The sequence below is a fragment of the Kryptolebias marmoratus genome, linkage group LG21, assembly GCF_001649575.2.
Source record: "Kryptolebias marmoratus isolate JLee-2015 linkage group LG21, ASM164957v2, whole genome shotgun sequence".
NCBI classification, from domain to species: Eukaryota; Metazoa; Chordata; class Actinopteri; order Cyprinodontiformes; family Rivulidae; genus Kryptolebias; species Kryptolebias marmoratus.
Window position 1 is genome coordinate 19,560,230 of NC_051450.1, and position 25,054 is coordinate 19,585,283.

The 25,054-nt window shown below is 39.6% G+C and overlaps 1 protein-coding gene across 3 annotated transcripts in view; it reads right to left on the reverse strand.

Moving 5' to 3' along the window:
- Nucleotides 1-11,286: 11,286 nt before the first annotated feature.
- The window catches only part of zfhx4 (zinc finger homeobox 4), an 81,585-nt gene continuing 67,817 nt past the window's right edge, over nucleotides 11,287-25,054 (reverse strand). For all 3 annotated transcript variants that reach the window (XM_017428407.3, XM_017428409.3, XM_037973076.1), the window contains exons 8-12: nucleotides 23,483-23,616; nucleotides 22,239-22,439; nucleotides 21,706-21,826; nucleotides 16,158-21,554; nucleotides 11,287-15,650 (exon numbers count right to left, since the gene is read on the reverse strand). In XM_017428407.3, coding sequence (XP_017283896.1) covers nucleotides 14,068-15,650; nucleotides 16,158-21,554; nucleotides 21,706-21,826; nucleotides 22,239-22,439; nucleotides 23,483-23,616 — 7,436 coding nt within the window. In that variant the 3' untranslated portion in view covers nucleotides 11,287-14,067. The remainder of the gene's footprint in view (nucleotides 15,651-16,157; nucleotides 21,555-21,705; nucleotides 21,827-22,238; nucleotides 22,440-23,482; nucleotides 23,617-25,054) is intronic.

Genomic DNA, 25,054 nt, shown 5'->3' on the forward strand with positions numbered 1-25,054 from the left:
GTGAAGAACACAATGTGCTCATTTCTGTTTCCCCTAAAAGAGATGAAATAGCAGACATGCACTTGGCTCCTAATGGACACAAAACCATCAGAATCATCACCACAATACTATACCTTATTGCAATAATTTTGTTAGTCAGACTTGGTTTTGCAAGTTTTATATTAAACAGATAAATGACCTGAAAATACCAATGAAATCACATGTAAACAATCTTTGTATGTGAAATTGTGCTACTGACTCTGATATTAATTTAGTGAGGAAAAATGCAACTGTCATTGTGCAATAAATTAAAAGGTGTCAGTAAAGAAAGCTCAAGAATACAGCTGAGAGTCTTTGTTTTTTTTCTACATTAACTGTCAGTCAGTGCTTTATCCAAGCCTACAATACATCCAGGTAACCAAATACTGTCATGATACGCGGAGAGTTGGTCAGACCCAAAATCCAGACAGACAAGGTGGAACTCAAAAGTAAACAAATTTATTTACAAAAGGAAAACAAAGGGCTGACGAGGCAGCAACTAAACTAATTAACAAAACAGGACTCCAAAACCATGAGTGGGTGAGCCACGACGAGAAACCAGGAAGCTCAGGAGAGAAACACAATGACAAGTGAGGGAAATAACCAGGTTTTAAAAGCTGCAGGAAATTAGGAGAAGTGGGCACAGGTGAGTGATTACAAACTCAGGACAGGTGTAGATGGGCGTGGCGGGGTAACAAATGATTGACTGAGGACAAGAGAGTATGACGAGCACAGAGAGCGAAGAACCAACTGACAAAGCAAAACACAGGAACCAAATAACAGAATTCAATAAACAATTAACTCAACACAAAAAACCCCAGATCCTGACAAATACAAGCAGGAACACATGTAAATTGTCATAAATATTTAATAGTGTCCTGCCAATCTGATCAGCAAAGCTTCAGCTCACCGACAAACTAAAGTATTTCAAATCTCAGTGTAAACGAGTCAAAATGTAATATTTGCCACAAATAAAAAAAATTTCAGAAAGGCAGCCTCACACAAGCAACAATCTGATACTATATAAATAATGTTACATTTCAATCTAGTAAAGAAACCAAGACAAATGTCTAAATTGCCTTGTGTCTGCAACACTGGTGAATGGCAACAGCAGGCAGAAAAAAACTAACTCTGTTAAATATAAAGCACTACGGTAATGATAATTTATTTGTGTACTGGAATTTTCAGCTTGCCAGTAGAAAGAACAAAACAAAATTTGATATTGATATATAAATATATGTGTGTGTGTGTGTGTATGTATATATAAAGTGGTTGCCATAGATACTTGCTTGTCAAAGAACTGCTGCGAGTCTCGACTTTCTGAGGAGATCAGTGAGCGGCACATGTCAACCTGTTCAGTCCAAAAGACACATAAAGGCACACAAATACACAAGAGGGAATAAAAAAAAGCCACAAAGGAATGTGCACATTTGCTTTTTCATCTCTGCATAAAAGATGTGCATTAAAAACCTTTCTAAACACACGAGTGTGAGCAGAGTTACAATCTGACCTGAAAACTCTCTCAAGACTTCTTGTCTGTTAACATGAGATGTGCAGCTACAGTAAGGACTCCATACTCGTTTTTTATTGTATTTTAAATTGTATTTGTTTGTTTTTCAGTTTTGAAGTATGTTTCTCAATTATGTGATGTATTAAACTATTATCTGTCATGCTTTTATTCAGTGCAATATGTGTGTGTTGCTTCAGTATAACTTGCAGCTAATTAAGCTTTTTTTGAGCGGATTGTTCCAACTGGGGCTGCGTCAGCAAAATTACCCACTTATATTCTTCTAATAGCCTTCATAATAATCCATGCATGCTATAATTAACTATTTTAAAGAAATTTCAAATATATCACAATGTATGTATGGAAAGAAATGCCCTTTGCTTGTAGGACAATTCCTTATATTATTAGATGATATCTTTTATTTCTTTTCAAGAATAAGATGTTTGTGGTTTGGCGTGAGAGCAGTCCTCTCCTCTGGGAAGTAATGCTAGACAGCTTAATACCTCAACAAATTTATATCTTTTTTTGTGCATAAATTGGTTTTCCAGATTATCTGAAATTCCAACTAAGTATCTGCTCTCTCACATTTATATGCTCTCTTCACAAACACGTTTGGCTTTTCTTTGTAGGGCCCCTTACTGACACTCTGGGCTCGTTGTCAAGTATTATGTTCTCAAGTGTTTGTGCTAGGCTTCAGAGCCAAGCTGCTGGAGTCCCTTTCTGCCCCATCCACAAAGGCCGGCACAGCATTCAGAAGTCATATCTCTCCTTGTCTATCTCAGAACTTGGCGTGTTTTCCCGTAAAGTCAAATTAAAAAGGTATGCCAGAAAAGAGACAGGAGATATATTGCCGACTAAGTATTGTCAGATGTTGGCAAATTCCACATATTTTTCATATCCGGCCCCTTGAAACCTGGGGCTGCTTCAACACTCAAGGCACATCATCGTGAAAGACTCTGTTTGACCTTAGGAGCATGAACAGAAATGAACCAAATATTCTGTTTGGTGCAAAAATATTTTCTCTGATCTAAATGCAATATCACTGGCCATAAATCATTTAGGGATTCATTTGGAAATCATTTGAAAAACACATTTATTTGGAAGGTGGGTGTTCATCAATAAACGTAGCTCCTGTGCAAAGTTTCATTTATATATTCATGCATTCAGTTGATTCAGTTATTCATGTATTCACTCATTCACAAGGCCCAGTCTATGGCTACATGTCTGGCCCTGTGTGTGTGTGTTTATGCATGTATGTGTGTGTGACCTGCGGCGCAGCCCTGCTATTCTGCGGGCTAGTGCTGTTCCCCAGGGGGCTCTCATCTTTTACTGAGCCCTGACAGAGGATGGAGGCTGGGAGAGGGGTCCGCTGCATTAAAAAGCCTTTACCTAGCTCTGATTTATCACCCCTGCCTCGCACACACACATACAAACACACACAAACCCGCTTACCAACCCCACGCCATCTCACCATTCTTCTCCGGGGCTCAACTGTACACTCTATCAAAAACAGAGACATACAGATGCATGTGCCTGCGCAATCACACGCACGCAGACACACATTCACACACCATCAAACACATACTCATTCCATCATAAGATGGCTGCCTAGGAGAAAAAGTGAGGGTGCAAGGCGGTGCACTGCACAGCAGTGGTGATTTTGCATTTTAATGGAGCCCCTCCTCTTCCACTCTCCACTCAGTTGGTAATTCTGGTGAGTCGCAGGCTGCAGGCAGCAAGCCATCAGCTACCTCACCACAGGAAGACAGAGTGACACAATTACAGGGCAGCATTTCCTGGGTACATCGCCTGCAAACGGCTGCATGCGAATGTGACTGCCACCGAGGAGGCAAGGGCAGGGAGCAAGGAGAGATGGGTATTTGTTTGTGTTTGCACTGCTGGAGGAAGCAGATTGTCATTATGCCACAAAAAGGATAGAGTCCTACAGAACAGGCAAATTTTACACACCTAACACAAAAGCAAGAAAATTCCTAATCAAAGCTACAGTCATACAATTACAATTGCAATAAAGAGCTCTGTAGATCTGTCTCGACAAACACAAATACACACACACACACACACACACACACACACACACACACACACACACACACACACACATACATATTCATTCATACATATTGTGGAATACATTTGCTCCATATCTCCGCTTGAGTTATTGCATGAAGGCTGATACAAACTTGAGCCAAAAAACAAACAAAAGAAAACAAAATAAAGACACAAGGAATAAATTTGAAGTTGCATCTTTAGCATTGCTGAGTTTTGGTAGTGTGGTTTTTATTCAGCTTATTTTTTAAGTTACCCAAAGTAAACTCTTTGATGCTTTTCATGTTTTTAACACAGAACAACAGCGTCACATTTGGCCCTGACCAACAAGCCAGTTTTTCTAGTCCCATTAATATGATCAAATCCATGTACAACTGCTTTCAGTAAATAAAATAATATTTCAAATGCACACCACTTTTTTTGTTTGTTAAAAAAAAAGCAGATTTATCTTTTTTTTTGTTTTTGTTTTTACCTGAATTTATTATTTGTTATGTGTTTTGTACTTCAATCTGCAACACATAAAAATTCATTCTGCCTCAACACAAACAATTTCTGTGTCCTCTGTATCACCGCTAGAAGACACATCTCAGACAAGGGCAACAATCAGAGCTGTATCTAAAATACTTGAGGCAATAAAAAGCTGTAAACCGGGAGGGGGAGAACCGAGAATAACAGTGAAAGTCAGGTCTTTTATTACAAAAAGGATTTTTTTTTTGCAAATGTTTGTATATTTCTGTAAATATTGTAAATGATCCATCTGACACTTTCTGTCATTTAAAAAAAAAAATTTGATGTCACAAAATGTGTATCACTTTTTTTAGATTACACTTAGAACGACTTTCATACAATTATGTTTTGAAAATTGTAAGTTTGTGTAACTTTCATACATTTTATTCTTAAACAACCTTCTATTTTTTGTTGCCATTGTTGTGGTTTATGCTTGCGTTTTGTTTCTGTATCACATTTGAGTTGATCTGGTTGTCATTATTCCTATATGATTAACAGATGTTTTGTATTTATGTGCTTGTACATGAATGTGCCTGGTTTACAGTGTTTATAAAGCCATTTGTTTTTGAAAGCAGTTGTGTTTTCTTGCTAATCTTTGTGTTTGTGTATTTCAGTAATTTTCTGTGCTGAGGAAATAGAGGTTGAGAGGAAGGCTGCTCCAAAACCATAATTCATTGTTGGTCATGCTACAATCTAGATTACATCTCTTGCAGTTTAAAAGTGTATTTTCCCATAAACAGCAATCTACAGCACATAAAAATTCATTCTGCCTCAGCATAAACAACCTCCTTGTCCTCTCACCCTTGCATATGTGTGAGTGTAAATGTGTGTGTGTGCGTGTGTGTGTATCCATGTATTCATCCGTGTGGCATAAACAATCTCCTACACTCCCGTCAGGAACACAGAGTGATCCATTAGTTTCTCCACAGAAAACCAATTTCACTGTAGATGTTCAGTTTTTCTCAGACACACACCACCTATCGTAGAAAGAAGGGACACACCCATACACGAAATTGAAGGAGATAAAGAAAACCGAAAAAGGGATGGCAAAGAACTGTAAAAGCAAAGACAGACATGAAAAACTGTGAGGAAAAAAATGGGGTTTTGGGTAAAAATAACAAAAATTAAAAACAGACTTAGATTTGCCATCTCATCATTTCAGTGGAGACTATAAAACCTACTTATGTGTTGCCCTACATACATATGCACATCATGTAGGCTTTATATGACTGCTCCAAAAAGAAAATGACTCAGTTTCACCTACTAAACTGTTGTGCTATGTTGGTTAAAGCTAATAAAGATGAAAAACATGGAGGAGGGAGAAAGGAGAAATTTCTAGCTCATGCTTGTTAATGCTTGAAGTGTGGAATTATAAACGAGAAACTACTGCTGCGGCCCAGTTTTGCTTAGCTGAAGCAGATGGATGACAACATAATTACAGAGAGTCCTCTCATAACACGTGATTAAACAAACAATGTATGCCATCTCCTTCTAAGGTCCCTGTTTCTGGCATCCATTGTTTTCATGCATGTGTTTCCAGATAAGAGGTTGTTGCATGTGCTCATGGGACAGGCAAGGGAGGTGAGTCCAAGCAACTGCACATGTGGGCACACGCAGATGTCATCAGATTTAAGTAAGCCAAACAAGTTGGAGATGGCTCATCTATGTTTTTAAAGATGAATGCAAATTAAAAAGCATTAGGCTATGTTCATTTGCGGTCTTTGGCATGTAGGCCACTTTTGGTCCGAGGGCCACTTAAAGCTGCCTTATTTTTTCAAATGACCTTGAAATCAAAGAAAGAGCAAGTTTTAATGATTTAGAGAGCTCTTAAAGACTCAAAAGGAAACGCAACACAGGGTCTCATTAAAATTTTCATTTAAACATTAAAAAAGCTTTTTGTTACAAATGTTCTTGCCAGGAAGCTGAGTTGATTTTCAAAGAGGGCCTTAATAATGCCCAGCATCTGAGCCAATTTCATGTAAACGCATTTCCTCATATGTGTAGTAGTGAATCCATAAATAAGGCACGCTTATTTGGCCTTTCTTGACTTTTTTTTTTCCTTTGTGAGACACAGGCCAGAGTGTTGAGCATTTTAATGCAGGAAGAGGCCTCCAAAAGGCTTGAAGAATGCATAGTGTCACTCACTTTATATTAGGTCCTCACTTTTCCACTGCAGTGGTTCTAATTTCTGTTTGAGAGCGTAAACATGTCTGCCTGTGAACAAAAAAATGAGATACATTCTCTCACACCCCTAAAATTTGCTCATTGTCTCCACTATCACTCCCGCTTTTCCCCATCGACTCAGTGTGTAGTGTTAAAGTCTAACTGTAGCAGCTCAGCAACCTGTAAAATGTAACGTGATATTTTAAAGCCTTATTTGACAATCTCTGTTACTATGATATTGTCCAGTGATTGTGTAAAAAGCTGCAGATCTCCAGAGTTCAATAGGTGTGTGCCAAAATGTTCACATTATGGGTTGATTTGACTGCGGAGGTAAATTGACTGTAACTCTGTTTGTTTGTCACAGGTGTTAAGCGTTGTAAAACAACTAAAAGAGGAGAGTGTGTCACATATTTTTCTGTGTTTGGCATGTGGATCCAGGTCTTTGTAACTTCACCTCTCATGTGTTTCATTATTTACAGCCCTGACAACAAAAAAACCTTGAACTGTTCAGCAAACTACACAGCACCCTTTGTGTCACAGGCAAAACAGGAAATCAGGCTTTTGTCCGCTCGAGATGGCATCAAAAACACCTTGTTTCATCTGTCTTAAGCAATCCCATCTTGACGCCTTCACGCGTCCCCAAGTGGGGCTGTGCCGCTCCTCAGAACAGATTGGGAAACAGCACGATCTGGCGGGGAAATCCCAGCGGGCTGCCATAACATGCTCGTTTTCCAACGCACCTCAGTTGCACTGAGCCCATGTTTGATTTTTCTCAGGTTGCCCCTCCTTTTTCTTTTTTCCTGCTCTCACTCTCACTTTACTTCTATCACTTGCTCATTTTGCTGTCTATATCATCGACTTTCTTTCTTTCTGCCTTTTTCCTTGTCCCTGACACTTCGTCTCTGTCAACCTGTTGGCTTGTATGTATGTCTCTTTTTTCTTTTCTCTTGGGCCTATCTTCCTTTTTCCTCTCACACCTCCTCCTTCTTCTCTTTCACTTTAAAATATGTGTTAGTTGGCTTTGTGTCTTGTGGAAATGCCAGCAGTGATTGTATCCTTCATCCACAAGGCAATAATAGGGCAGGTATACTCATGCTGCCTCCATTTTCCTCACCTTCTTGCTTTCCTTTTGTACTTCAGAAATGAGGTATTGCAGCAGTAAACATTTAAGGCAGGATGGCTAAAAGCAAGATAAATTGAGAGAAGAAAAGATTAGATTACGTTTTTAGACACTGGTTTAGTGTGCATTTCTTGTTGACGTCTGCCTAAAAGTATAGAAAAACAGATTTTGTTCATTTTTTATTTTAAAGATTGTTTCACTGCAACAATTGTGCCTTTGTAAACCTATCCTCTTCCCTATTGACTTACACCAACAGTACAAACAATTTTCATAACTTCATTTACTTAAAAAAATCATGGCCAATTCCCTCCTGTGGGTATAACATAATAAAGTTTTGCAGAATCATAAAAGATAAGCTGAAAAGTTGCATTACATCTGTTTACCCCTCCAAAAATCACAGGTTCTCTTTTGGTGCATGTTCCCAAATACAGCTAGTAATAAATAATGAGATTTCATGTTGAGTATTTGTGCACGGGGGACAATGGTTTCCTGATTTCTCAGGTGTAATACTTGGATGAATCGCAGGTGGAGGAGAAATTGTGTGGTTGATGGAACCCAGGTGCAGGAGTTATTTTCAGTCTATGCCGTTAATCACCAACTTGACGCTGAAGTATGGCTTGCATTTTAGTGGTTTTAATATAGCGTTCCCTTGGCTGTATAAACATGGGTAGGAAAATAGCAATAATAAGGGCAAAGTCAAGAGACAATGAGAATGTTACATGTAAATATGTGCTCTATTTTATCTGCAAACTGTGCTCAAAGTTTGTAGCAAAAATACTGCTGTCTGCAAAGATTTCATTGTTTTACTTCCTGCACAGCAATCAGGGATTTGATGTTCGATCTAAATGATAACTAAGGCCACAAATTAGTATTATTTTTTCTCCATTTATTAAGTTATTTATTGCAATGCCAAAACACAACATAGAGACATGGAATATTGTTTTTGTTTTTATATCATTATTGATTTAACTTCCACTGTGATACATGGACATATTAAACAATTAATAAACATAAACACAAGATTGTGTATGAGCCACAAAGCACGCCCCATCTTCATTTATCTACATTCTGTTCTGCAATGATCCCTTTAGAAGTCAGAATGTCACAATGGTGTACATTTGAAACAGACTGTCTAAATATCTGATTATAAGCTGTTTATCCTTGTTAAATGATGACAACATAGTTATGCCAATACGCAAGTGGCCTCAGATGTGATGTTGGTCAATATCTATTGACAGACAAATCATTGTTGTTGTTTTTTCTTGTCGTCATTGTCCAGACCCAATGCATGAGGGGCTAAACTGGGAGTGAATGTGATTGGATTTTCAGTCTCCATCATTAAATTCCCATGCGGGGAATACTAATTCCAGTATTTAGTGCGGTGATGCTAGGGCTTGCTTTCATCTTAAACTGATTCCAGTCTAATTAGATTGGGCATGTGGGGGGTGGTAGATGTATCCGTCTGAACTAATCCCTGCCTCTCTGTCCCAAACATTGTATTATCCAGAGAAAATCCATTGGCTCCAGGCTATTCAAAGCCAGATCTGCCTCCACTGCAGGCTCTGTACTGTATCATCTGGAAAGCTGCTCCTAGGAAGCTGCGCTGTTCAGCGAGGGTGGAACCTAATGGTCATAAGTGATGTATGGGTTGCAGAAAACGCCATTTAGAATTTACAGTAAACCTCTTATCGTGTATTCAGGGCAAGATCGCTCACTGGTTTGGCCTCTTTAGCAAAGCTGTGTCTAAACTATAAAATGTTCTTTTATTTAGTTAACCTTTTTTCACTTTATGGTGTTGTATCATGGTCAAATTGGATAGTCTTAAAATAAAGGTAGCTCAAAACTCTGTGTTAAGGTTTCAGTTATTTTTATCTGGCCTGAAGATAAACAGTTTATACCCTCAGACACTTAAACAGTACCTGTGCAGACATCACCCTGAATCCTGCTCATGAACTACTGGCAGACCATGGTGAAAACACAGTGTAAAGAGGTCCTTCTTCTCTGAGCTGAGAAGGCCAAAAAAATGAAAGGCCTTCAGCCATTGTTCTCTGCAAAGGTCAATCGCAATTCAATTCCATAATATGGAAGGGGGGGTGGGCTAACCTAAGTGCCAGCATTTTAAGGGTGGGCAACAGAAAAGGGCCATTCAGCCGAACAGTTGCACCCTGTGTCAGGCACATTCGTCAAGGGCGAAGGGTGAATTCAGAAACGTGGAGAAAAGTGCTGTTTTTGAGGCTTTTACACAAAAGGGTTTGTAGCCAAACTATAAAGACCACAACTGATTCTGAGTGAAAAGATCCTCATCCTCTCTTTTATTTTTGTTGCCCTTGTGAAATTTCATTAGGTGGATTTAACAACTTGTGAATTTCGGCTTTCTCCATGACCCTGACACTGGTGGCGGACACGTCTCACTGGCAGGGTGTGATATATTGTGTTAAGGTGTTCTGGAGGTGCAATTTTTAATGTGACAGGCTGTGTTGACCTCACATCTAAAAAGTCACCCCCCTGTCTGACACTAGCATTCATTTTGCCTCTTAATAGAATTCTGAAAGCAATACACAGAATCAGGAAATAAAACCATTTCTTTTTTATATATAGATCAAATAGGAAATCAAGGGTAAAAGAAACACATGCATATGTAACCCTTTATTTATATTTTCTTGTCAAACAAAACAAAAACAACAATAACAGTTTTTTTTCCTATTGACATTGGCTGCTTCTTCGCTAATTTTTAGCCCAATTGCTACCTGAAAAATATTATTTTCCTTGTAAAGGCACTTAACTATGGCCAGTAATATATTAAAGTTTAAAAGAAGAACAAAAGTGACTGAATGAAATGCTGCTGTAGCTGAACATATCACTACTTAACAAATACATTTCAAATTATCTTAAATAGTTGTATCACTAGTTCAGAAGCTGTTTCAACTTCTTTAGTTACACCTGTGAAAAGGTAAAAAAATGTTTTAGTTTTGTTTTTTATTTAACCAGTGGGGTGACTTCCAAAAAAGATTATTAGCCAAAAGCATGGCGTATCTCTTTATAGCATGCACCGTGTTCTAAAAAATGGGGAGACTGTACCAAAATAATGAATCTGTCCTAAAAATATCTACAGCATATGAAGGGTATCTGAAAGAGATGTCTATTTTGGGAAACAGAAGAAATCCAGCAAACATCCAACACAATACTTGCAAAAATGGACCAAAGTTAATTGGCTCCACCTACTCTATGCAAATTATTGGCTAGTTACTCTTTGGCAATCATCTTGTTTGTGATATTTTTATTTTTTTGTAGATTTATCCAAAATTTAAAAAAAAGAATTATATTTGCAACACCCTTTCTGCAAAAAGCAGAAAGGGTGTCATCAGAATGTACTTAAACTGGAAGCTGGATCTACTGAAGCCTGGTAGCTTAGGAAATAATACAGTTCTTATTGTAAAGTGGCCATTTAAGGCTGCATATATAAAAGTAGGGGTTGAATCCAATTCTAAAATTTTCAGGAAGTCAGTGTAGGGAACCTTACAAAGGAGAATTGGGATCTCTTGTTGCAGTAGCAGTCAAGACTCTATCCTAAGTGTTCTGAACCAGCTATAAGATTTTGATGGAACTACTTGGATACTCATTTATACTGGCATTACAGTTGTTGTCCCACCTTGAAAAAAAAGAAAAACAACTCAAAGTTCCTTCCTCAAGTATGGTTAGGTGGTAGAACTGAAAACTAGTTAAAAAGCAACCACAGTTCAAAGAAAACCATTGAAGGACCTTCAGATGGGAAAAACTGTAACTCGAGACCACGTTAAAATGACTAGAAAGTACATCTGATAAAAATGTAGGGAAAATATATGGATGATAGCAATATCAAAGTTTTCTAAAATGAATCGACAAATGATACTTGTTGAGACCAAACTGGTTTGCAGATACAGTTTTTAATGTATCACAACAATGAGCAACAAACATACTTGATGAACTATTTCCAGAAGTTGTTCAAATACCATCTACAATAAACGTCATTTCAACTATGACAACAGGTCTGTGACAAAATTAAAAAAAAGTTTCAAAACCATGTTATTACCGTGATACGGTACAGTTGAGACCTCAAACAGTACAGTAACAAAAACTAATGCGACTACTCTCTATATATAAAACATCAATAACATTTTTGGTTTAGTTTATTTAAAGTTTTAGCCATAGGGGCTTCTTCTTATTAAAACCTCAGGGTGCATTTCCTATGTAACCCAGATGTTGTAGAGTACATATTGTGTAGGATATGATTGCGCCATGAAAATCCCTTTGACATCCAGAAGAGCAATTCCAATTTCAACCTTTTGAAGGCTGTCCCGATAAACATGACACAATCCATCCAGTTTTTTTTTTTTTTTTTTTTAAAGTTCCTTTTTTTTTCTTTTTGGCTGCTGTGCAGTTGCAATATATATGTACAGTTATATTGTTGGACCATCCTTTTAGTTGGTTTCATAGCTTTTACCAGTCCTTTGTGTGGGAAGTGTCCTGTCTGATGCTAGCATCTTAGCACATGATGCTAGCTGACAGTTCAGTCTTATAATGCTGAGCCACAAAGTGGGGAAAGGCAAAAAGCCAGAGTTGTGAAAGCCTTTGGAATTAGGACAGTCGCTTATGTTTGTACAATGGCAGAATTGCACCTTGGGAGGCCAGGATGTCTCACATGAAACACAATCAAAAAGTGTCTTCAGGAATAAAGTAAATGTAAAATACTAAAAATCTAAGTAATGACATTTAAAAAGCTCACACAAAATTAAAAACAAATGTTTTGCTTAAAAACTTTGAAAAAAAATCACCTTTACAATTATAAAACAAAAAGAAATGTCAATTGATTTTATTGTTTGAAACAATAACTAAGCATGATTTGATTTAACCTGTCAAACAGTTGCATTACATGCTACTTGCTCATTTCAGAATAGGAAATACCAAAAGCAATACATTTTTGCATTTCTTCATATTAATAAATTTGTACCATGCACAGCCAACTACGAATATGTACAACAGCTCAGCTTTCTTTGTTCACAAGCCTTTTTCTTTCATACAAATAGCCTTCTGTTACTTTGGAATGAATTACACTGGTTACCAAACTAGAAAGTGATTTGTAAAAATTGAACACCCTTTGAAAGCTTTCACATTCTTAGTTCCACAAAAAAGAAAAACAAAAACAAAAAAGGAGCTAAAGCAAAAATGAATCAGTATTTTGACTGGTTGAAACTGAGAGAATTTATGGCAGCTAAATTAACATTACACAGTAGCAGCAAATGTAAGATAATACTCTGCAATGTTGAAACCATTGAACGTGGGAAAATTCTAATGTTGTGTTTCACTGTGGAAAATCAGAAGTGCCAAAAAACTTGATGAGAGGACGTTAACCTATGCACTAAATGGCTGCGTATAGGTTTAACACTGTTTTAAATCCTGCAAGTACATTAAAAAAATGTTAATGTTAATATTAAACACAAATGCTGTTGTCCCCCTCGTAAAGCAGCATATTTGCCAACGCATAGCAAATTAATATATCTTTTTTAACATTGTGACCAACTTGTACCTTAACAGTTTCAAGTATACAGTACTGCTTTCTTTGATGCACCAATTGTTAAATAGGTCTCTAGATTGTTAGGCATCAATCCTGTAACAAATATGGACCAATTTGCTGCTGCAACAGACACAAATAATAACTAAAACACATACATACTTACATACATACATACAAACGAAAAAAAAAAAAAAATCTATTAAATTAACAAATGGCCTACTCAAATAATAAAAAGACAAATAAAAACAAATTAAGTGCACTATAGTTCAGACACAAGCAGGTACCGTAACAGTACAGCAATTCACAAATGAAAAATGTTATATTCACATAATCCGAGAGAGTCTATCAAAACTAGAGTTATTACCTCTTCAGAAAAGGGTGTGAGCAGAGGTAAAAGTGAGAAGGTAAGAGTTGGCACAGATTAGTATACTACAAGAAAAAAAGGGGGTGGGAAATAGATACAGCTTGTTGTAATACAAACTGGCAAACACAGGGGCATCATACACATTTACTTCAGCATTCTAAATTCCCTCAGTGGCAAAACCATACTGTCTTTGTAGGGCAAAACTAAAAGGATATGCACATTGTCCATTGTAACAGTAATGTCTCTTGGTACTCTATACACATCAAGGAAATGCGTCCGATAAAGCTTGACATGTTTTGGTTATAAGCCAAGTGTACCCAGGCTTGGTGCTGCTTTAACAAATGAGAAATGTTATGTTCTGACCTGAGAATTTAAAGCTACTGAATTACACCTATCTAAACTAAGAGAGATTCTCTTTGAGGGTTCTGGATCGTCATCCCATACAGTACATGCTAGCATTTGGAAAACAATCCAGCTGAGGTGCAATTTGCTATCGTGAGAGTTTTTGGCTTGAAACAAGCTCCCCAAGGGAACTTGTGAGATTTTTTTCCTACTCCATGTTTTTGTATACAATATAAGCTCAGTCAAGCATCTGCAACAGTTCTGTCCATAACAAAAATCAATCAATATCTTGCCAGCATATCAATATGGGAAAAACAATCCTGAGTCAATCATTTGGTACTGTAATTTTTTTGGGTTAAGAGAAACTTTGGAACTGCAGTTTAAAAAGTCTTATTTTTTTCTTTAAGCAAGGGATCCTTTTGTCACACCTACACACTGAACATATCCATTCTGATACTACTGAAGCTCGCGTCTAGGCCGGAGGCCGTCTTAGCCTTGACTTCCAACGCATTATCTAAGTCATCCAGCTTCTGGCTTAGCTCATTGTCAGACTCATCTGAACAACTCTCGGCGGGTAGTGAGGTTGGAACCCCTGAGGTGCTGCAGGAAGTTGAGGTAACCGTTGAGGGTGAGGAGAGGGGAGGAGGGGGGGAGGCAGACGGGGAAGAGGAAGCAGCTTTCCGGGCTGTGGTGGCCTGGAACAGGACATTTGGCCAGGACTTCATGGACAAGCGAGAGAGATGAGGAAAGGTGTTATTAGAAGAAGCTGCAGACTGCGAGGTAGATGTGGTGTTAGGAGTAGGGGAGCAAACAGAGTGAGGTAATAATCTAGTATGCTCTTTGGCATTTCTCATTGCTTGTTTGATTGTTTTCTCTTTGTGCAAGCTCGACTGAAGGTGTTGGCCAAGTGCTTCATTCCCATTAACAACCACATTGCAGGCAACACAAGTGTAGTTGCTCACTGCTTTTCGAAGCACTGTTTCTTGCGGGTCAGTAAAAGGATGTCCGAAGTAACAGAAAGACTTCTGATGACGTACCACTGAATCTTCATCAGCAAAAATCATCTGGCACTTCCTGCATATAAATTCATGCTTGACAGATGGTACAATAAAAGCATCTGGAAAATCCATGGTACTTTTGGTTTCTGTTTTCGGTTCTTCTTTTGTGCTTTCTGTTGAAGAGCCTTGGTTGCTGTCATCCTTAGCTTCTTTAGCTTCTTTTGGTTTGAAGGAGTTGGTTGTAGTGCTCTGTATGCTCTGAGGTGTCTTCACGGGGGTTGGTCTCTGTTGCTGTTGCTGTTCAAGGTGTTGTTTCTGCTGCTGCTCAAGTTGTTTCTGCTGCTGCTGTTGTTGCTTTTGCAGTGAATCCTGGAGGGACTGGTGGTACTGCTGGTACTGTTGCAAGAGAGCAGTTGGGGAGAGACCAGCAGCCATGGCAGCTTGTGGAACTGCTGCTGGGCCATATGGAAACAGGCTTTCCAATCCACACAGTGGTGGAAAATAGCCCCCCGTCTGAACTCCTCTGGGAAGCTGTGGAGAAAAGCAATTGGGAAATCCAGGGAGAAAATAGGGCAAGAACTGTCCTCCCAGAAAAGAGCTGGGATCACCAGCAGCAAGAGCATTCTGAAGTGCTTGAAGCTGTGAAGCATCCAGGGCAGTCTCACTTCCTGGTTTCCCTGGTGCTTGACATTGTTTCTCCCTTGTTTTGGCCATGCTGGGGGTGTCTGGGCGTGAGCCGCTCTCATTCTCTCTGTCCTTTACCTTCATTTGATGTGGCTTGTCTCCTGGTTTCTTGACGTTGTCTCTCTCTGAGTCTTTGCCTTGCTGCTCTGTATGGTTTACTGTTGCCAAAGGTGTGGAGGGAACAGGAGGAGGAAGAGGAGGTGGTGGAGGAGGAGGAGGAGGTGGAGTCTGCAGAATAGTCTTGGATGGGGTAGTGCTGAGAGACATGGCAGGAGAGGGGGTGGCTGGTGTAGGGAACCCAAGCATGCCCGCACCAGGAGACGCTAAAGCTGAAATACAGTGGTATATAAATATGGAAATATTCAATATTTAAATAGTCAAAGCCAAATCACTGTGGAACTTTATTTGTATAAGATAAATATGCTTTCACTGGCTGAGTTTTTAACTTTCTTGCTAAGATTTTGTTATGGATCAAAACTGTCACATGCGCTTTAAAATAAATTAAAAGTTAGAACATTTTAAATTTAAAAATAACAAACCTAAAATAGGGGGAAGCAAAGAAAAACAAAAACATTACTTAGGTGATTTGGCAAAAATGTCTCTAATTTTGCAATTAGCTGTTCAACTTTGAAGTTGACATTATGCATGCTCTTACTACCACCATTCTTTAAAATTATTACATTAGTTTCAAAAATATTTTTTGAAAAAACATTTTAATACAGAATAACAATAACATTGTAAAATAAAACAGTGCACAATAGAGTTCAGTTCATAAAGCTCCTAGTCTGTTTTTTTTTTTTTTTTTTTTTTTTTTAATGTTTGTCATACTAACTCACCAGGTGTATTGGGTGGGAAAACAGGAAGAGATGATGGTCCATTTACTCCAGGTAGCAACACTGGTGGAAGGCCAGATAACCCTGGATAGCCTGAGGGCAGGCTGAGTCCGTGAAGTGCACTGTTGTTATCCACTGAAGTCTGTTGCTGCTGGCTAGGTAGACTGAGTCCCTCACCAGCTTTTTTCATACGATCTAGCTCTTGCTGGGCCATTAGCTGACGGACAGTGGTTGGTGCTAGGTAGTCCTTTTCTCTATCCACCTGGTTTCCTAAAGTTTCTTGCACTTTTGCAATGTGCTGCTTAGAGAAGATGTGGTCTCTAACAGACATCCGGGCAGTGTACTTTACGCCACACAGGGTACACTCAGTTCTGGGTCCTTCTGGTGAACCTTGACTTATCATGAATGGCTTTCCAATGTTAATCTTGAATTTCTTTTCTTTAGCACGGGCATTCTGGAACCACACCTGGACAACACGTTTTGGAAGTCCAATCTCATTGCCCAGCATTTCACACTCTTGCATTGTAGGAGTGCGATAGTCACTAAAACAGGCTTTGAGCACTTTAAGTTGAAGGTTACTCATCTGGGTCCTAAAACGTTTGTGGCCTGGCCGCTCTCCACTATTGTTAACTTTTCCAGATTTGTTGAAAGGGTTACCCGCCCCAAAGGGACTAGGAGAACTGGGATCAGCAAGGCTTGATGATTCACTCCTGTCATTGTTTTCATCCATGTCGTCATCTCTAGAGCTAAAATAAGAGTCACAGTCTTTTCCAGAGAAGCTGAGAGCAGGGCTCACCATGCTGAACTGGAACCTTTCATTACCAACATCAAAATTTGGCACCAGGCCTTTTTTGTTGTCACTAAGCTTGTCTCCTCCATTAGCAGTTAGGCTCTCAACCTCATTGTTATTATACTCATCACCAGTTGTAGCATCACTAATGGCTGTATTAATTGATGATGTCTCATCAAAGTCCATCTTACTGAGATCATAAGATGAAGTTTCTGCTGAATTATTATTAGGCCCTTCAGGTTCATCACAGTTTTCAGCTTTTAAGGATGAAGGGCTTAAGAAGTTTTTTACTTGCGCCTCAGATGGTTTGACTGGAGTTGAGGATGCAGCAGGCAGATCAAACTCATTTGGCTCAGTCTTAATAGGCAGCTGTGGGTAGTCAAAGAAATTATACTTATTTGGACTTTCACCTCTTTCATTGTCTTGATTCATCATTGGGCTTGGTGGCAAGCTAAAGCCTGCCTGCTTTGCCTCATGCCAGTGTCTTGATCGTATGTGACTATCTAAAGCAGATTTAGCCTTAAACAGTGCTCTGCAAAATGGACATTTCTTATGGGACTGTGATGGCCCTATAGCCCTAAACTGCCCCTTTCTCTCTCTTGCACGAGTGTTTTGAAACCAGACTTGCACAACTCTTTTTTTCAAGCCAACCTCTCGTGCAATGTGGTCGAGCATCTTCCTTGTTGGATTAGAGTCAAGAAGATATTTGTCGTAAAGGATCTCTAATTGTTCGGGTGTGATGGTGGTTCTCAAACGTTTATCTCTGTGTTGTTCTTCACTACTGTTTCCACCCTCTTTATCATTAGCATTTTCCTCTTTGTCATCCAGTTTTCTCTTCATGGCTCCAGAGCCTGTGGCTGATGCCATACTAGAGCTACTCTGAGAGGGCATTTGGGAGAGCCCCCCAGATAATAACTGGCTAGCCATTAGGGGGTTGTTTGGATCAAATATCATATATGGCATATCAATGGGTCTTTCAAGAAACTGAGAGTGAAGAAATTGGTTCTGGGCAGCCAAGAAATGCATGTGCTGGTGTTCCTGCCATAACTCCACAGTAGGGAATGCAATTTTACACTGTTCACATTGATACTGAAGCATCTGGTGGGGCAGACTGTTGGTGAGTGAGGAAAGTGCCAGGGAAAGTGGGCTTGAGGGCACTGTAGCTGCCTGAGGCTGGGAATGTGGTCTTGACAATTGTGGTTGAGGAACTTTCTGAGGAGGTGGCTGAGGTGTGCAAGCTTTGGAAGGTCTAGGTTCTGGTAGTGACTTAACTACTGGTGAGGGGGCAGTGTCAGCTTGTTTTAGTTCTGTTTCAGTTGGAATATCTGGCTTGGGGGAAGTTTTTCCCATTGTAGTACGAGGAGAGGCCATCACAGGCGAGCTTGAGCCAGAGCTGGTTGCAGTTCCTGTTTGCGATTGTTTTGGTAACTCTAAAGGTACGTGGATACCCTTGATCAAAACTTGTTCAGTATTATCTATATATTCCTCGCAGACGTTGTCCTCATTACATTCCTCATCTTCATCCTTATAACACAGTTTTTTCTGGTGAGTGATAAGGTCAAAGATGCGTGGGAACACAATGTTGCATTTTTTACACTGGTACTGCATGTTACTGGTTCTGATGTATCGCTCGTTGGTCAACTCTTTTTTCTCATTATCTTTAGAATCTGCCTGGTTCTCATAGCTCTTACGAGCTTTCTGGCGGGCATTTTGGAACCACACCACAATGACACGTGTTGGTAAGTTGAGGACAGTTGAGAGCTGCTCAATCTCATCGTCCTTAGGATAGGCATTAGTGTCAAAGAAATCTTGAAGTACCCTCAATTGGTAATCAGTGAATCTGGTTCTGGAGGACCTCTTGTTAATGGCTGAGTCAGTTCTATAGTACTCATGTGCACTGACTTGAGGCTCCATTCTAATATCTTCCAATGTAGTAATTGGAGGAATGTTGAAATTGTATGGAGAGTCTTTACTCCTCTGCCTTTCTTTGAAAAGAGTGTTACGGAACCAGTGCTTTATGACTTTTTGAGGCAGACCAGACTTCTCTGACATCTCTTGAATTTGCTCTTCATTAGGAGAATTGTTGATATCAAAGTTTGCACGAAGAATTTTAAGCTGCTCATCAGTTATACGAGTGCGTGGTCGCTTAAACTGAGATTGGCGGAGAAAGTTTGGATCAAGACCCAACTGCTGCTGGCAGAGTTGTGTAAGGTCTGTAGAAAGTGAGTCCATAGTGGGTAGCTGCAAGGCTAGCTGAGGAGGCAATCCTGGGTGCTGAACAGACTGCATCATTAAAGGTGGAAAAAGTGGCAGATCTAAAGGAACAGGAAGCTGGACTTGAGGTGGTGCAGGTGGGGCAGTAGGTGGTGGAGGAGGCGGCGGTGGCTGGGGGGGCTGGGTTTGGACAGAGGGTTGATGTGCAGTCTGGTGAGCAACAGGAATTGGTGAAGGTGCTGGTGTTTGAGGCTTTGTTACTGAAGGAGGAGGCTGAGGAGCTGGTACTGGAGGTGGAGCACTCGGGGGTGGAGGAGGGGGAGGGGGAGGTGGAGGTGGCGGTGGAGGAGTCTCAGGTGAAGCAGGGTTTATTGGATAGAGTTTGTCATAAGCCTCTCTGTACTGTTGGGCAAACTTTTCAAGTTCAACATATGGGAAAAACTGACTGTGCACATGTTCCTGGTGGCTTTTGAGAATGAGCATATTAGAGAATAGTTTTCCACACATCCCACACTCAAGCTTATCAGTGTTCATCTCCACTTGTTCAACTCCATCTTTGTTTTTCTTTTGGTTTTTCTGTCTGTTTTCATTGTACTGGATGACCAACTCAAATCCAAAGTTCTCTAATAAAGCTTTGGCTGCATTACCCCTTGCTCCTGACACAATCCGTGGAGGAGGAATCAGTGGCTCTGAGAATTTGGACTTTTTAGTATCTTTGTCTTTTACTCCATCGCTCACTGAATCTCCTACATTTTCCATTTTTGTCCTGTTTTCTTGTTTTTCTAAGTGTTCTTCTGCCTCTACTGACAGTTGCATTTCTGAAACTGACACAGGATTAGATTCTGTTTTGGATTTGTGGCTCTGAAGTTGCTGGTTTTTCTGCTGCTGGATTTGTGTCTGTATATGAGAAGCTTGGCTCTGTTGTTGTTGCTGAGCCTGTTGCTGGGCTTGAGCCTGTTGTAACTGGTGTTGCTGTTGCATCTGTTGCTTCAGGTCCTCAAGGAATGATCCTGTGAGGCCAGGCATCCCAAAAGCTGCTGCTGAGTGTAGCGCAAGTTCTGGATTTATATTGAACTCTGCTCCTGGTATATAAAAGGGGAAGAGGAACTGAGGCTGTTGAAATTGCAGCAATGCTTCTGGGGTCATTGGAAAATGTGGAAAGAAAGCTGGGTTGAGGAACTGAGGCTGGAAGAAGGCGGCCTGTTGCTGGAGTTCATGTTGAAGCTGTAGCTGCAGCTGGCTTGAAGACTGTGCTGACTGGTGGTTACTTGCCTGTGCTGAAACATGGTCTGGAGTAGCCATTTGTTTTGCAGTGTTGCTGTTAGGTTCTTTGGGTTCTACATTATTTTCTTTATTAGAGGAGGGTGTCCCACTTCTAGCAGTGTCAGAGTTGCTAGTATTTCCTTGTGCACTTGGGCCTGGACTTTTAGCAGGTGCTGGACCACTGCTTCCAGGGATACTGCTGCTGCTCATGTCAGTTTTGGCTGTTCTAGCTTTGGTCTGGTGGAGTACTGACCTCATATGAATTTCGAGAGTGGAGCTTTGGCTGTAGGCAACATTACAAATACTGCACTTGAATGGTTTGTTGTCAATGCTGTTGGTTGTCTCAGGTGGAACTGGGCTTGATGCCTCTTGAAGGACCTTTTTCAATTTGTGCAAGTGTGAAACAGAATTATAGTGCACTAGAAGGATGTTCTTCTGGGTAAAGGACTCTTTACATACTGTGCACTTATAAGGTCGAGAGGGATCTAAAAATTTCTCCATTGTAAAGTTCGGCCCTTTTCTAAATGGCAAGGTCCGTTTTGGTTCTGCTCCCAAGTCATCTAGTAGAGAGCTACTGTCACTTCCTGTAGGGCTGGGTTTCTCTTCTTGGTCAATATCATCATCTTTGTCCAAGTCATGTTCAAAGGCCTGAGCTTCCTCTAAGGCCCTGGCCTCACTCTCAGTGATATCACCATTCAGTGGCAGATTTCCTATTAACTGTTGTACCTCAGCCTCACTAAGTTCAGGATGTCCATTCTCCAAATGCTTTCTGAGGGCCAGGAATGTCCTAAAGCTTCGTTGGCAAAGGCTGCACATAGTTGCTGCTCTGATGGCATGGTACTGAGAATGTATCTGAAGCTTCTGCATTGTCTTAAATGCCAAGCTGCAGTGGTTGCAACGATATTTGTAGACATGACGATCAGATACAGAGAGCTGCTGTTGTTGCTGATGGAGTTTTTGGAGCTCACTCAGGTGGTCTTGTAGGTTATCCGGTGACTTCCTGTCATGTCCTAAACCAGCAGATCTCTTCCACTCTGGGGCTTCTGAGGCCTCCTTTGGGGGCTTAACTTCCTCACCTTGTAGGTCTAATTCACTCTTGTCTTGACTGATCAGCTCATCCTTTAAAATGTTTCCTACAAGAATAAAAAACAGTTTGCAGTATTATTCACAGTGCCCTCGATGATCATGTCTATAGTTAATAAATAAACACAAGGATGCATTCAGATATATAAGTTTCAACTAATTACTACACAAGGAAAAACATTTCAAACACAACTCGCTTACCTTGAAAATTCCCTGACCCATCAGTAAGAGAAGTAGGAGAATCCATTAAAGACACAGTTTTTCCCTGTCCTGTCTGGGGATGCATTACACTATTTGAAGTGGCTGTATCAGGTCCAACAACCTTGAAGACCAAAGAAATGTCATTAGTACTAATTTATAATACCTTAATGAAATAGTACATGTATACACAGTGAATGTCAAGAAAGCATACCCTGTTTATTTTAAACAAAACAAAAATTTAAATACAGAATTTTACCTACCCAGTGAATAATAATAATAATAATAATAATAATAATAATAATAATAATAATAATAATAATAATAATATGGGGAAATATTGAATGCATGAGACAGAATATTGTTCTAAAATACACAGAAGACTGGAGGGAAGACCAGTTATTTCTGACCTAATTATTACAAAAATATAACCTTTACACAGGATATTTTTAAAATATTTAGCTAAATTGTGAAATGCATTCTAGAAACACATGTAAATTTTGATTTTATGTATATGCACAACTAACAATCCCTACCGTCAGAATCAGCTTCTCCACACAGTCAGGAGCCACACTATGAAGATGTGTAAGATGCAGCTGTAAGTGAATTTTGTTGCTTAGGACGTCCTGGCATAACGGACAGCGGATCACCGGCTGCATGGAATGCTGGGACATCACATGGAGCTGCATACGGTTGGCATCTTTACTGCTATAGTTGCAATATGGACATTGCTGAACCTGGAAAACAACAAAGTGATTTTTGTCTAAGTAAAGAAATATATTTTGCATCAATCATCAGACATTACGCTCTACAAAATGTTCTGTCAAGCTATTCATGAACAACATTTAGAGGCCAAACTTATCACACGTCTGCAAAACAAAATGAAATCTTGTTTCATCTCATCCTAACATATTCATCTCTCTCCACCAAAATCAGAAGCCCACATCAACACACAAAATGTATATCAACTGTGTTTTATGTAATTCATTTAAGTCTCTTAAGTCATGCAATTTTATGAGTAGAAAACACGATTGGCCAGAATTTCTCATCAGGAGATTACAGATGATAAAGGTGTGTACCCTCCCAAGCTGTGTCTTGCCCTCATTACACGAAGTACTCTAAGCAAAGCAGACTCTGTACCACCTGTTTTAATAGAATCCATTTCTGAAATGACTAAGTCCTCCCTCCTTGCAAGGCCCAGAACCAGACAAGCTAATACTTCATAATCTAATTTAAAAACACATATAATTTAAAGAGATGCAAAAAAGGGAAAAGAAGCAGGGAGGGAGGCCTAAGGCTAGTGCTGCTATTCCACTTAAGAACACAAAGGCTGGCTTCTGTGCTTGATGTTAAAAAGCTCTGACAGAGAGGGAATGGTGGGATGCATTTAACCCTTTGAATGAAAGCTGGCGCCAGCAACTGCTAAATGCTTGGCTTAGCATTTTTACTTCTTACAGTTAAGTATCTTCCCATTAGCTCATCCCACGGTGACAGTGAAGGTTAGATTTCATTAGTGCTCATGATCCTGGCTCATTAGCTATTAGCTCACTGTACATGTAATGACAAGTTCCACCAAGTGTAGAGCTACAAAGCTAAACAGATAAACACAAAACTCCATAAAAACTTTTTTTTGTTTGACTAGATGAAAAATATCTGTCCATGGTCAACCTGTACAAACTACTAATACTTTGAGGATCAGGTAGAATAAACAATCTTTAAGTTGCTTGGAATCACACTGCAAAAACTGGCATTTTTTAATTGATTTTCTACAAACCCTTACCTGGTCATTGCCAGAGGTTTTCCCCTCAGCAGACTTTGGCCTTTTGGGTGGACTTTCAATTTGTCGATCTGGCAGGAGGGAATGTTTAACTGTAGCATTTGGCCCAGTTACCTCTTTGGGCATGGCACTCCCTCCTAGGAGACAAAAACAAACAAACAAACAAACAAAAAACCATTAAGATGTTATCACTTTTCGATTTGCATAATATAAGGTTATATCACTTTATTAACTCAAAGCTTACAATAATAATTTAAAACCTAAGCTGCAGAATATATACAAAAATCAATGGATTTATGACTAATTTACTTCTCAAACTGAGCCTTTTGAAATGTGGAGTGGGTCAGAATAACATGATAAGATCAAGGTGTTTCATCTCTGCTCCATGTGTAAATGGAATATTAATCTTAACATAAACATATAGAACTGACAAATCTGAGTAAATGTATTGGGAAAAAAATAACACTTTGAGGCTGTTTTGAATCAAAATTGATTAAAATATTATTGATTTACAAATAATCTAACATGTACTATAAACGAGCATACCAAATTAACATTCAGTGGGGCATAGGTGATAATTCCAAAAATGATTTGACTCTAAGACAACATTAGCATGGATACAAGCATGAACTGTATAATTCATATTCATATACGGTGATGCAGTTCTGGCCTGAGGACATGTAAAATGGGAAAAACTCAGGCAGGCTCATTATCACAGCACGACATACATTAAATGTTATGGTAATATTATACACTTCATTAGTTCATATACATTTCCCCGGCTGCCTCAACAACTCCAGTGTCTGTGTAAGATGCTAAATTTTCAGGGCTTGGTCACGGCTGGTGGTACAGTAGCAGTGTGTGTCTGTTTGTATGTTTGTGTGCAATTGTGTGTGTGAGAGACATTAACAGCAGGGCTCAATGTGGAGAGATCAGCCTCTGGTTGTATTTAGTAAACGCTGCAGCCACTGATAAATCTTTCATTAGCCTCATCCTAAGATACAAGCCGTGCAGGCCCTGCTATACTCTGCCACTGCAATTTACCCATTCTGCTCAACACAAAGACACAGCAACAGCAACTCTCCCTCCCTTGTTCCCTCCCTCTTCTTCCTCCATCTCTCCCTAAGCCATCACCCCCACCCCCCACGTCCCCTCCCTCGTCTGGTCACTCAAGGCAATATGTGAGCCTCACTCTTGCGAATCAACGCTTCACGCTAGATGCACAAATGGAAAAAAAGGGAAATCAAAGCACTGATACATGGAGAGGGGGTTGAAAAAGAAAAAAAAACATTTTGTATTTCATATTATTCTGTGGCTCGTGTTTGTATTGGACGCATATCAATTCCTCCGGCCCGTTCATGCATTTTAATTCTGTTGCATTAAGTAGGCGTTCCACTTATTTTATTTGTAATCCCCTATATCTGGAGCCTGAAATATTGGCCTGTCAAGGAAAGTGACAAGAGAGAGGGAGGGAAAGAGGAAAGAAAGAAAGAAAGAGATGAGAGAAAAAAACAAAAAAACAAGGGCACAATGTGAATTTCCAAGAACATCCGAGAATTGCTCTGCAGCTCAGAA